General features: G+C 41.6%; 1 protein-coding gene and 1 long non-coding RNA gene across 12 annotated transcripts in view; one reads left to right on the top strand and one right to left on the bottom strand.

Annotated features, from left to right (window-relative positions):
• foxn3 (forkhead box N3) overlaps positions 1 to 12,582 on the top strand; it is a 77,612-nt gene that overhangs the window by 38,067 nt on the left and 26,963 nt on the right. For all 11 annotated transcript variants that reach the window (XM_088647502.1, XM_088647507.1, XM_088647501.1 and 8 more), the window contains 2 exons: positions 2,248 to 2,384; positions 12,263 to 12,330. In XM_088647502.1, coding sequence (XP_088503628.1) covers positions 2,248 to 2,384; positions 12,263 to 12,330 — 205 coding nt within the window. The remainder of the gene's footprint in view (positions 1 to 2,247; positions 2,385 to 12,262; positions 12,331 to 12,582) is intronic.
• Positions 2,143 to 4,458, bottom strand: LOC148653023 (uncharacterized). Its single transcript, XR_015941578.1, has 2 exons — positions 4,104 to 4,458; positions 2,143 to 2,572 (listed from the first exon to the last, which is right to left on the bottom strand). It is a non-coding gene; the product is annotated as an uncharacterized LOC148653023 (long non-coding RNA).

The raw sequence follows: 12,582 nt of genomic DNA, 5'->3' as shown, positions 1-12,582 counted from the left end.
ATATACAGCCCACCCCTGACTAGTCTTAATTGGGGTAAATATTGCATGGGAGTGAGGCCAACGACTTTTGATTCCAGCACAATATCACGTTACGATGGTAAAAGTATTTGAAAGCTTCTGCAGTGGAAGACTTTTTCTGAAAATGTTTGAGTTAGAATGGCTTCTTGTTTTGTTCACTTTCTTCACCCTGTTCACCGGAAAAACAAAACACAGTGTTGATTTGCTTTTGGATGGCAAACATTTTGTGAGATTTGTAGCTCTTCAAAAGTGTTGCTTTTAACAAGTTACCCTTTTGTCTTAAGTTTCATCACACGTGGTTAATTAATTTTATCAGCTGTCTTATGCATTTCTATGTGTGTAAATTAAAAATGAAGAGGTAATAAAGTGCTCTCTCCATGTTGTGCTCAGTCTTTCAGCCAGTAAGATTAAAAGGATTTATGTATTCGTTCGTCAGGATGCCTGCTCATTTTGGAGGGTTAAAGTTCTACTACTGTAAGAAAACACAGAGAGCAAAACGTGCAACAATTAACATTTTGTCGTTTCTGTGATCAGCACCTGAGCAGTTTAAATGCTGTAGAATGTGCCTTATCTCACAGGCAGATCAACATGCAAATTATCAATGTGGCTTTGAGCTTAGCTCCTAGACCTTGTTTGGCAATTTTTGGGGGTTGTTTAACAACTTTTTTTAAGTGTACTGTGTGTGAAATCCCGCAAAAGAGCACTCGGAAGACTTCAACTACGAAATATTAAACGGGAAAAGACTGAGGAGTTACCTAGCAACACTTTGCCACTGTGGACAACTGGCAAATCTGTGATTAATTTAATTTGCACAGTTAGCTCTCTTGGGCGCTACATATAAATAGTCTTTAGAGATCTGATGAAAGATTGAAAAAATCATAAAAAATAATAATTACACAAACATGTTGGAAGAAATCCTCCTTTTGAATCTAACAGAGGCTGAAGTTAATTGTAATGAATGTTCAGCATTGTGTCCAAGGTGCTCTGCTTTGCTGATATCCTGACTTATCCTCTGATGTCTTACATAATCATTCTGCACCTGAGACTGTGCTCTGCTCACTGTGATAGGTAGGAGACTCAGTACAACACAGTTGGATGAGGTATGATAGAATTAATAGATTCTGCAGATACAGTATAACGTAAAGTCTCTGGTTTGTGCCCACGTACAGCTAAATTCAACATCAGTGCAGAGCTGCATTTTTGCTCTAAGGAAGTGAATGGTCACTATGGGCAGTTTATTGAAAAAGCTTTGTCAGTTGTGCTTCATTTATTATTTTTTATTCTTTACAACTGGAAAAAAAACAAGTTGTGATTTATGGGGACAGTTGACTGTTTTGTAAGCATGGTCTTAAGCAATTCCCTGCAGGTGAGAGGATGTGCACCTATCCAGGAGGCACACATTTCACCATTAACATACAGAGTAGTCTATAAGGCCCCATCCAAGAAAACGATTTTAGCTTTTCCTGTCTGGCCTTAGAAATTGCCTTTATTTCACCCAATCTTTCTCTTCCTCCACCAAGGGTTTATTCTAGCTGTGTGCTTTTGAGCTGATCAACTGGAAAAGGCTAGCCTTGTAGTTTCATCAGCCCATGGGATTGCAGAAGATCTGAGTTTGATGAATAGAAACCCGAAAGCAGTTCTGGACAAAGCTAGTTACGGATACAGGCACAGGGGGAACCAATAATCAGGGCATATTTATGTTAATCACTGTTTCCAGTCGGCGCATTTTGAAGGTGAGCAATTTTGTAAAATTAATATTTCTCACCTGCTTTGAGCACAAATTATCCCTCCTTTGGGATCGCACGTGATACATAGATTTTTCTTAAGACCGAAGAAAGAGCCCTTAATGTAGAATTTAGTGTTCATAAATTCTTTAACATTCCACACATTTGTGTATTTCGTTAACAAATCTTTTTTGAGCAGTTGTCAAATGTTCATTAGCAAGGAAGCTAATAGATGTGCTTAAAGATGCAGGAAATCTGACAGGTCTATCACCCTGTATTTTGACAGGTAGATATTTCTATCTGGAGTTGCAGAATTTCTGTAGGACGATAGGAGGTAAGTTTAAAATGGCTTCATATGAGACATTAATTCATCTTATGTGGCAAGGAGCCAAGAAAGGAATTGTTTTAAGCTTGACAGTTCAATTTTTTTATTTAAAAGTACAATGAAGTTTTCAGACTATCACACGCCTGTTTTAAAAGTCTTTTTTGTCTTCTTTCTCTGCAGAGCATTGGGAAAGGATCCTTGTGGTGCATAGATCCAGAATACAGACAGAATCTAATTCAAGCATTGAAAAAGACACCTTATCATCCATACTCCCAGGTGTTTAACACCCCACCTACATCTCCTCAGGCATATCCAAGGTAAGAAAGAGATATGGGAGAGATATTGATTCCCGACTTCCTTCTTCTTGTCGATTTTCAAATGTCTGTGAAGACCGACGGGTGCCAGCTCTGCCTGTGGGAGCGAAGTGTGGTTCAGGGCTTGGAGAAGGCACTCAGGCTCACTTCATCCAGATCCAGCTAACAGGTCCATGTGCAGAGCCATTGAACTGTGGAAGAGAATAATTGCTTTACTGTAAAGCTCAAAACTGCATATCATTTCAACCAAAGGGTATATAGCAAACGGGAGGCTAGTTTTTAGTAAAGCAAACTTCTGAAGGTTAGTGAAAATAAATTTAACAGTAAGTTGTGGCTACAGTATCACCTGAAGTGATCTTCAAATTTTGCTTCTCTCGCAGTTTCACAATTTCATTTTTTTCAGTTTTGTTTTGGTCTAGAGCTATGCGGTATAGTAAGCAAATTGCTGTCTCTTGAGACATTTGCAAAATCTAAAACTCAGTGTAAAACAGTAATGTCATTGGTCCCAGGTCACTGCACACAGCAGTTAGAATTAATGTGCAAAGGAAATCACAGGAGGTTTATTTTAAGAAAGTTATGTGTGGGTTACTTGCGCCTATAATTGTTATTTTTCTCACAAAAAGGTTCTAAATGGTTTCCTACCCCATGTAGGAGTATGTAGGAGTATTAATTGGAAATAAATGAATAGAAATAAAAACATACTACACCAAAAAGGCAGAGCCTGGCTATAACATGTCTGTAGCATTCTTTATAAACAAGGTTTCTACAGAAGGATATGTGTTTATTACTTCAGAGTTGTATTTCTACATTTGAAGAATTTAAGCTGTTCTGAACAACCAGAATAAAAGATTTCAATGCATTCAGACAGACACTTGCTCCCCATAGAAATCATTTAATGAAACTTTAGCTTCAGCAATACGTACATAACATTCGAGCAATTCTAAATGCAGGATTTATTTATAATGGGATTAAGCGTGATCTGGTTTCCTGGTTCGACAGACCCTTGACTGAGTCTTCGGCTGCCTTTAAACCACCAGTTGGTGATAAATAAGAGGTGTTCTGTACGCACGGTGCTCTGCGAGCAGGGAATAAGGGCTTGCGTGGGCTGGTGTCCCGTTCTGTTCATAAAGAGGACAGTCGGCCTTATCCAAGAGGGAACAAAACAAAGCCACGCCTCACGGTCCGAGAGACTACGTTGGCTCACCAAATGTGAATAATTAACAAGAAGAAGAAGAATGTGTAAATAACCGTTTTTGACAAAATTCATTCTCATTAATTACTGCGAATGCGCAGTACATAAGGACACGTCTTGCATACACGTAGAAATCATTAAAGGAATTTAACAGTGTGATAGCAGGGGGAGTCTTAACTGTCGCCTCTTTAAAGGTTAGATATTAAAAACATCGCTGTCGTCACATCAACTCTTATTATATTACCCTTCTTCACTCACAAACAGGCCAGATGGTACTGCACTGCATGTCAGCAGATAATAGTGTTCATCTGGCTACTGTGGATTTGGGGAAGGATACCTGTTTTAGTGCTGTCAGGGTTTATAAATGGACCTGCGCCACATTGCTTCATCCTTCCTTGTTGGCTGCTTGTTTGCTAGACTGTCATGGTTAAGGCTTACTGACTGGGTCTTGATTCTAAACCACAGCCTTTCTGGGAAAGCTGCCGAAGCCAAACGCATTCCTGAGTCATGAAGATAATTGCTGCACTTACAATATTTTCGTCCTGATGCGAGCAAGTGATCCTGATGCTAGAGGCTCCACTGAAGAAAAGGCTTTGGGATCGTTAGGAAAGCCGTGGTGTAACTGGCAGGTTTAGGCACATTCCTTTACATGCCGATAGTGTATCTTCTATGGGAGATCAGGAAGAACAGCTGGGCTTTGGAGTCGACTGCTGCATGTCTGCCCTTGCTCGGCGATTAGCGTGATGGTAACCATAGCAACAGGAACGCCTCCATGGTAACACATAGCTGAGACAGGTGCAGTTGCATCACAAGGCTATTTGTTGCCTGGCAAAAGGACAGGCCATTAGCGCAGAGAAATACGCTATTGCCCTGGCAACACATAACTCTCCATGGCAACAGCAGATGGCTTGGAGCCTATTTTAGGGTTTTTGTACCTGCTTTTGTCCATCTTCATAAAAATCCATGGATGCGTGAATTATCTGAGATGACAAGTTGAGGTCCGGTAGCTTTAGGAGATTAATTTTAAATGGAACTCCTTCAACTGAAAGAACAAAAAAATTGTTTAGAATGCACTGATAGACCTCTCCTCCTCTTACGTGTGCCTTTTCATACTTATAAAAACCATAAATGGAGAAATGAATCCATGCGCGTGGAGAGAAAAGTGCTGCGGACTGTTTTTCCGGGGAGGGTGAATGTGCTGTCTCCTCCTGTCTTCCTTGTCTGGCTGCCTGTACTCCCTGCTCACTTCATTTTCTGCAGTACAATTACTGAGCCGTTCAGAAGGCTGGACAGCAATTGTAATGGAAATGGGAATTTCAACTGAGGATGTTTCCATATCTAACACCCTTAATGGGATTGTTTTATACAGCCAGTGTGCAGTTCAACCACAGTCACGTACTTTGCGTGCTTTGGCGGATTCTTAAATTCGGCCTTTTTGTAGCGGGTTGGGAGGAATCTTGCTACCATGTCAGAATTATTTTGGAAAAGGTCGATAAAATACAAAAATAAAACAACGTGACCTTTCATACTTGTGCTCGTGTGCCATGATTGTTTTCTTCTCTTCTTTGAAGAGATTTTGCTATTGAGCTGCATCCAGAACTGGAATATAGAAACTGATGAGGGAAAATACTTGAGCATTGTAGCATTGTAGGAGAGGGTGTTGATATTCTGTTTTGACACCATGTTTTGGTGTTCTGAAGGTAACAGTACTAAAACTGTATTTTGGCCGGTTTTTCTAGGGTTTTGTTTTTGCCTATGTCCCCAGTAATTATTTTCAAGCATCTTTAAATTCTCTTGGCTCCGGCAGCACAGCCAAAGCATGTACCTCACACTAATGAAGACAGCCATGGAAAATATTACCCAGTGGTAATATTTTCAAAACCTCGATTTTTCCCAGCTCTGCGTGGTAAATAACCTGTCTGTAGTAATCACAGGCTACAACACGCACGCTTTGAAACGGGGAGTCTTGATTTTCGTCTTTCTTCAACCTTTGGTGTAATTAGAACATGATCTTTATGTAGAAAGACAACCTCCAGTCTTCACTCCTGTCACTTTATATCAGCCTGATTTGAACACGTCTGTTTTTTAAATTGCTGCTTTTTTATTCTTCCTTAGTAGTGTGTGGGGGGTAAGGAGGGGCACTTCGCCAGGACTTTTCAGAACTTTTCCAAATGTTGCAGATGTGGGAAAGCTGGAGGTGTAGCGACCTCCAGGTTATACTTGGCCCATTCATTTTTGTTGTGTAGTGTGCAGTTTTGTAAAGAGCACCATCTCCAAGTGTTTTGCATAGCTATGTTTGCTTAACAGCACATAGTAAATGTGCAACCGAATAGCAACCAGCCGAATCCAGTCCAGTTTCGAAGAAGTAATTCTTTATTTTTTGGTGATCAAACTGGAAATAGTGCTCTCATTTCAAAGAACTTAAGAATTTCCTAGTAAGTAAGAAATTAAAGAATGATGCAGGGCAGAATCAGAAAGCATGACTACTTAATTCAGTGAACTATAAATGTGCTCTTCACTTCATCTGAGAAAGTGCAGTATTTGAAAGCAGTTCAGAGTAGCTCATGGTGTGGACAAGAACGCCTATTGAACTGCAGCCATGTTCCAGGAAGTCGTGCCATGTTGGTGTATCAACAGCAGAGCTGGATGTCACATGCTCAGCGTGTTGATTGGCTGGGCTGCCGAAGTCTTGTGGCTGATTTTCCCTCATGTTGGAAACCGTTTGGGCAAACGGTTCTCTGCAGCAGATGGCTCTGTGGAGTGTGCTGGTGCTTTGTGTCCTGAGCGTGGCAGAGGGCTCCTCAGACAGGGGACAGCTCTTCCGTGCTCCGGCCTTGAACCACGGGGGAGCTGGGTTGAACCTTTCATTCAGAATCTGAAAAGCACAGAAACCTCTTGGATAAACTTTGCACACATGATGCACACATGAAGCACAGACACGCGGCACCAACAGATTGCTGCAGTGCAGAGTATGTGTGTTACCCGTTATTGACTGATTACCAGGCATCATTAGTGAATCCTAAAGTGCTAATGTTAGCCAGGCAAAATTATTGATTTTTTGCATATTTGGCCAAATGTTATGCTATTTGTAGTTTGCAGTGCTCGTTTATTTACTAAAAACATGTTTGCCTCTACCATATTCGTCAGCATTAATAGGTCAGCGTTTATAGCATGGTCTGAGATCAGCGTTAAGTAGGTAAGCTTTATATTTATGGAATTTCCCTCTCCAGCTGTGAGATTTAGAACTTAAATTCTTTCCACTAATTGTTAGCAGTGTCTGCAGCACTTTTGCCTTAAGAATAGGTTCATTGTGAGCAGTCTGGTTCACTGGAAGGCAGCCCTGTACTTTACCAGAACAAAGTAAGTGTGAAAAAATGGCACTAGAGATTCAGTGCTGGCACCAATTAGTCTTCAGATTACTGAAAGAGGATTGTAATTTCAAGGGTAAAAAGAGAAGGGAGTGGGCAAGAGGATTTGAAATGAGATTATAGAATCAAAAAAGAGCCTAGCTTTTGTTGGAAAATTAATTCAACAGTTACACTCAAGTTGGTGAGACAATCCGTTTTCAGAAGTAGAGTGTTAGCATTACAAAACCCACAGGACATTGAGCTAAGTATAAAATTGCCAGCACGGATGGAGACAGGTTCTGCCAGTGGCACATGTTTCAATTGAAAAGCACACAGGAATGCCTTTAGTTATAGTGTCCCTGTGGTTTACACAAATGTTAACATTTTCTGAAGTAGCCTGTCGCTCTGCGTTTCATGAGCAGGCAATGGTGGTCTGCGGACTAAAGGAGGCGATCAGTTGCTTTTATGCACTATATATGTTTGATAATCACAGTTCTGCAGATTTGTTTTCTGCAAGATTTCTGATTTTCTGCATTCTGAAACATTTCAGCTGCTTCAGTCTTTAAAAAAGGCAGTCGCAGTATTTTCTGCAGATAATTGGCTGGCTTTGTAAGAAACATTAATTGGCTTTTGGCTGCTGTCCCATTGATTACAGTAAATATTCATCCATTTCTTTAACTGGCACCTATTGCTTCTGCTTCACTTGTCAGACTGCTAAAATTTTAGCTGATCCAATAACAATTGAATTGCAGAGCAACTGTGGTCTAAAATTAATTACATTACAGTTAACAAAGCATTGAGTGATTTAATCATTTAGAAATGTCCTGATGTCAACATATACATATCAGGAAATTCCTAAATGATCAAATATGCAAGTTTACAGAGGTTTTACAGACCTGCAACTACAGGGATCTGTCGGTTTCTTTCTCTTATTTTGATATACTGTCGTTTTAAGTGGCGTAGTAGTGGTGGGGTGGAGTGATATTCTATTTGTTTTTCTATTCTTACAGTCAGTTAAAAAAAGGAGTTGGGTATTCTGTCACAAGCATGCGGTACCCATAGCAACGCATACCGTTGCTGTAACCTGATGCGAAACATATGTGCGCCTCTAATATAAACAGACGAGTCTTCCTCCAATCGGCTGCTGAGAAGGCCCGTGGTGCAGTGATCAAATCAACACCTCCGGGAACAGAGAGCAGGCCAGAGGACTGCTGTGACATACCTCTGCCAACAGCACACTATTTCAATTTTAAAACGCTGCTTCCCTGTACATTTACATCCAGCATTATCCTATACATAGTTCAAGCAGGGAGCTGCAAAGGAGCAAGTAAAGGTTTATTCCCTGCTGAAAAGAGAAGAAAGGAAACACAGTGTTTCGGCTGTGGAGCCTTCCGAAACGTTGTGTTTCCTTTCTTCTCTTTTGCACTGCACCACAGGCCTTCTCAGCAGTCGATTGGAGGAAGAATAAATAGTAGTGGGTCAGTGGTTCTCAAGCCTTTTGCTTCTAAGTCCTCCCTAGCTGTTGTAAAAATTCCCCAGCATTTCCCAATTAAGTTTTTTTTCTGTAAATTGACAGAACACTTGGTTGGATTTAGAAATACTGTCATTGTGCTTATTCAGTGTGGAGCACGTTCCTGGTGGTCTTGAAGTACACGTACGATATTGTCAGTGTTCCTCCTGCCTTGGTTCCCTATCAGCACTGATGTTATCTCAGAAAATCCAGATCCGTGTAAATAGGTTGTACTGAGTGAGACCATACCTTCCAGCGCTGCAGATGAGCTGGTGATGTACTGATCTGAACATGGATCCCAAATTGTTTCCAGGGACAGGTCATTGAACTGAAGTCATTTGTCACATGTCATGTCAGTCAGCTCTTTCATTAACTTTGATGGGACAGAGTGAAAGCTGGGATTCAGTATCCTCATGGAAGCGACCGATATCCCAACAGGTGCATCGGCTCGTCCCGTTGTGAGTTCCGGAAAGCAGGAGCTCAGTGTTTTGACTCGACCTAAAGATGTGCTGAAATCTGTGATTTGGATGAATCCTTGTCAGTGTTTTGATCCTTTGTGGGGGGAAAAAAATGAAAGCGTAAACAAGCTCAGGTTTCTTCTTAGCTAAAAATCCCCGTAGGTCTTCCTTGAGATTAAAGGTGCAGGTGAGTATCCTGCCCCAGTGGCACCCATGTCCTCGCAGAGTGCACCACACGGCTGCGGATCGCTGGTCTGGATTTCAGGAAGACGGTAATGAAACTCTGACCACTGCTCCACTTCCTCAACCTTTTGAGCAAAAACTCAGAAATTCCATGTCTCATCATTTGGAGGGTTTAAAAGATTCATTTGCCAGTATCTGCGCACAAATTGCATATTTCGGTTGATTATTTCTCTCCACTTCCAGGACAAATAAACCTGTAATTCAAGCAGTTGTGCTGGTATTTCCTTCACTGAGGTCCTGGCGGCCTTGTTTTTTTACTCACACTTTCATCACCTCTGTCTTCTTCAGTCCGCGAGGGGCAGCTTTGTGAAGAGAGTTCTGTGTCATTGAATTGAATCCAGTTTTGAAACTGGTGTTCAAACACAAATATTATCCATTGGTTTTAGTGTGCGCACTCACAGCAGAATCCAGTCTTCTTATCTCAATCACTGTATCATCGTGATGTTGCTGCTCATAGTGCAGTAAAGCAGCGTCTGAGGGTCGCGTGAGGGACCCAGTGCAGGGCCGAGCTGGCACAGCAGGCAAACGGTCCAGACTTGTAGACTGGGGCAGAAGCAACGGTTGAAGTCAGGAAACTTGGAGGCACAGCACAAAAGGGAAATGGACAAACGAGGTCAAGGCAAGCAAGCAAAGCTTGCAGCTGGGAAGCCAAGCCTCGGAGCAGAGCTCTGCAACAAAGCCCAAGGCACCAACAAGGCTGTTTCTCAGGAGGCGTGGCTTGTGAGGCGTGGTTGTAAATTGACCACAGGTGGAATAGACTTCCCGCCTGAGCTCGTAGTCACGGCAACCAGCTGACTGACAAGTGCGTAGAGGCTTTGCTGGTTGCTGTGGTGATGCTCGCTTGCTCCAGGCTCCTGTGGCAGGTGCGAGCATGACTTACAGTAAGTAAACTACAAACATACTACATAACACCCTGTTCCTTTATGCACATTCTGTATTTAATAGAGCTTGTAGCTGTAACAGGGTTCAGTGGTAATGGGTCTGCTGCAGAAAGTGATTTCACCCCTTTGCACCCCAGACACTATGAAGTTCCCCTCTGGCTGGAAAGTGAGTCTGTGTGGCCCAGAGCCAATGAGAGACTGTGACTAATCCCAGAAGGCCTGAGCAGAGCTGCACCCATCTCACAAGCAGCATTTCATAACTGCCTTTCTTTCCTTTTAATGGTTATTTTTCATTGATTGTTACTTAAACATTATCTGATCAGATGTAGTGGTACCTCACCTAAAATACTATCATCTTCAGGGCTGGAGACCTCTCTTAGGTCTTTTATGTGTTCCCATGCTCTGCAAGTAAGTGTGGGTCTGGGCCCATTAAGTAAACGACTCAATGTTTGCTCTAATGACCCGAGATCCGTTCTTCAGTTATTTTATGTGGTTTCTTCACTTGAATAGATTTCAACCCTGGGTAGAGCTGAAATAAAATTAAAACAAGACCCAAAACCATTTGAGTGAAAAAGAATTTAATGTGTTTTTTTTAGAATGGGCGGTGTTTTAATTAACTGCTAATGTCCGCCACAGCCCTAGAAAAAGTGAGCCGTGCAGTTCTGCTTGTCTGGAGCGGGTCATACTGGGTCTGGACCCTCTGGCTGCAGTACTCGAGATGCGTGTTGAGCTGTAAATGGGTTAATTTCTCTAACTTAAATGTAAGTTAATTTCTTTAGCTTCTCCGTAAAAGGTTTTGTGGGTGTGGACCTCTGTCGATTTTACTTTACGAGCTGCGGGAAATTATACAGTGCGTCGTAAACTTTGTCAAAACTGCATATAATAGGAAGCTCTTAGATTAATAATCTTGATGCCCTGAATATCTTTTTGACAACAAACTCCCGAAAGCCGCAGCGCGAAGATGGGGTTGCTAGGTAACACATATGCTAATAGAGATGTTACCCTCCTCTGTTGCTACTGGCAAGATTTACTAATCACTCACTGTAAATAAGGGGATGAAATACAGAAGGAATACTATAAAGTATTGAAAAACAATATGGCTTTTTACCATACTTAAATAATTCCCCTACAATTGTTGGGTCAGCATCTGTTCTTTGTCAGATTTGTTCTGACTGCACATTCTGAGTTGGCAATGCCTTTTGCTTTCAAGGCAAATGCTTTGTACAGCACAGAAGTACAGTTTTGTTTGCGTTTGTGTTTTATGCTCCTTCATAAAAATGTCTCTGAGGCAATTTATCAAATATATTCCAAAACTCATCACAGTTTTTAGGAGCTTCTATTTGTTCATCCTCAAAGCCCTCTGCATTTCTGCAGTGTGTTCCGATTCTCAATTAGTTAATAGATGCCAAGAAGATCATGAGCAGAGCATCATAACAAATGTCTTGAAGTGTTATCTAATGGCAGTGTCTAGAGGAGAATTAAAGCTAGGAGCAGAAATGAAGAACACAGGCTATACTTGATTAAATTTGTACACTTCTTTTGCCATTAAAGAGCTGAAAGTGCCTGGTCAAAAACACATTTGTCTGCTTTAATGAGACAGATGCTTTAATCAGAGCTCTTAGTTAAGTGGCTTGATATGGAAAACATGCAGCTTGAGCCCCAGTCTTCGGTCTGTATGATAAAGGCATTAACTGTCACGTTAACCCTTTTACTGCTTGTCTGAAGGCGATATCACAGACGGGGATCAGGGATTGTTACTTGTATTTAATATCATTTCAGCTGTGCCTTGATGTGCAGTTTCCAAAGAAAAGTTCCATTAACCACTTACATAAGCTCCAGAAAAGAAATTTAACATTGAACCGAAGACGGCACATCAGAAATTATTTGTTGTACAGGTAGTTAGAAAGTAATCTTAGTAAACCATTCTACATAAAAAAGTACTGTTCAGGACCTTAAAAGTTTCGCTTTGAAGAACCACTTCGTGACTGTACATCTCATTGAAAACAACCAGTTTTAAACACTGAACAACTGGTGGGAAATATAATCATTTTGTAGATCATATCTTTATGCCTCCATCCAGACGCGTGATGTGTATTTCTTGAAGATGAATCCCCAGACAGCTTGCTGATGGCTTTAACCACATGGGGAGTGTTTCCTTGCAGGTGATGCCGTGGCAGCTGTGCGCTCTCTTCCTGTTCCTGCGCGAGGCGGCTCCGCTGACTAACCGTCTTGTGTTCTGTGTCCCTCCAGCATGCCAAGTGCTCCGCTCTGGCCAGGGAGTCCTTTCTTCAGAAAAAATGGGGGAGTCCTCTTGCAAGGTAGTGTGAACTGATGTCGCTGTGCTGTGCTTGTGGCGGGGACAGCCGACTGGACGTGCCCTGGTTTCTCTGCTTGTGGTTGGTCACTGAAACCTGTCTTATTGATTCACTTCAAAGCTGCTTAGAGAGGAGATCTGGTGTATTTAGGCTCCTTAATAAATATTTTTTTACAAAGCCATAATATTCACTAACATTCATCATATCCTGGGTGTAATTAAAGATGTGCAGCAAATCGGAGGTCGCTCTCCAGTG

The sequence above is a fragment of the Lepisosteus platostomus genome, chromosome 10 (assembly GCF_059453375.1).
Source record: "Lepisosteus platostomus isolate fLepPlt1 chromosome 10, fLepPlt1.hap1, whole genome shotgun sequence".
NCBI lineage: Eukaryota > Metazoa > Chordata > Actinopteri > Semionotiformes > Lepisosteidae > Lepisosteus > Lepisosteus platostomus.
This window is presented reverse-complemented; position numbering and strand designations above follow the sequence as displayed.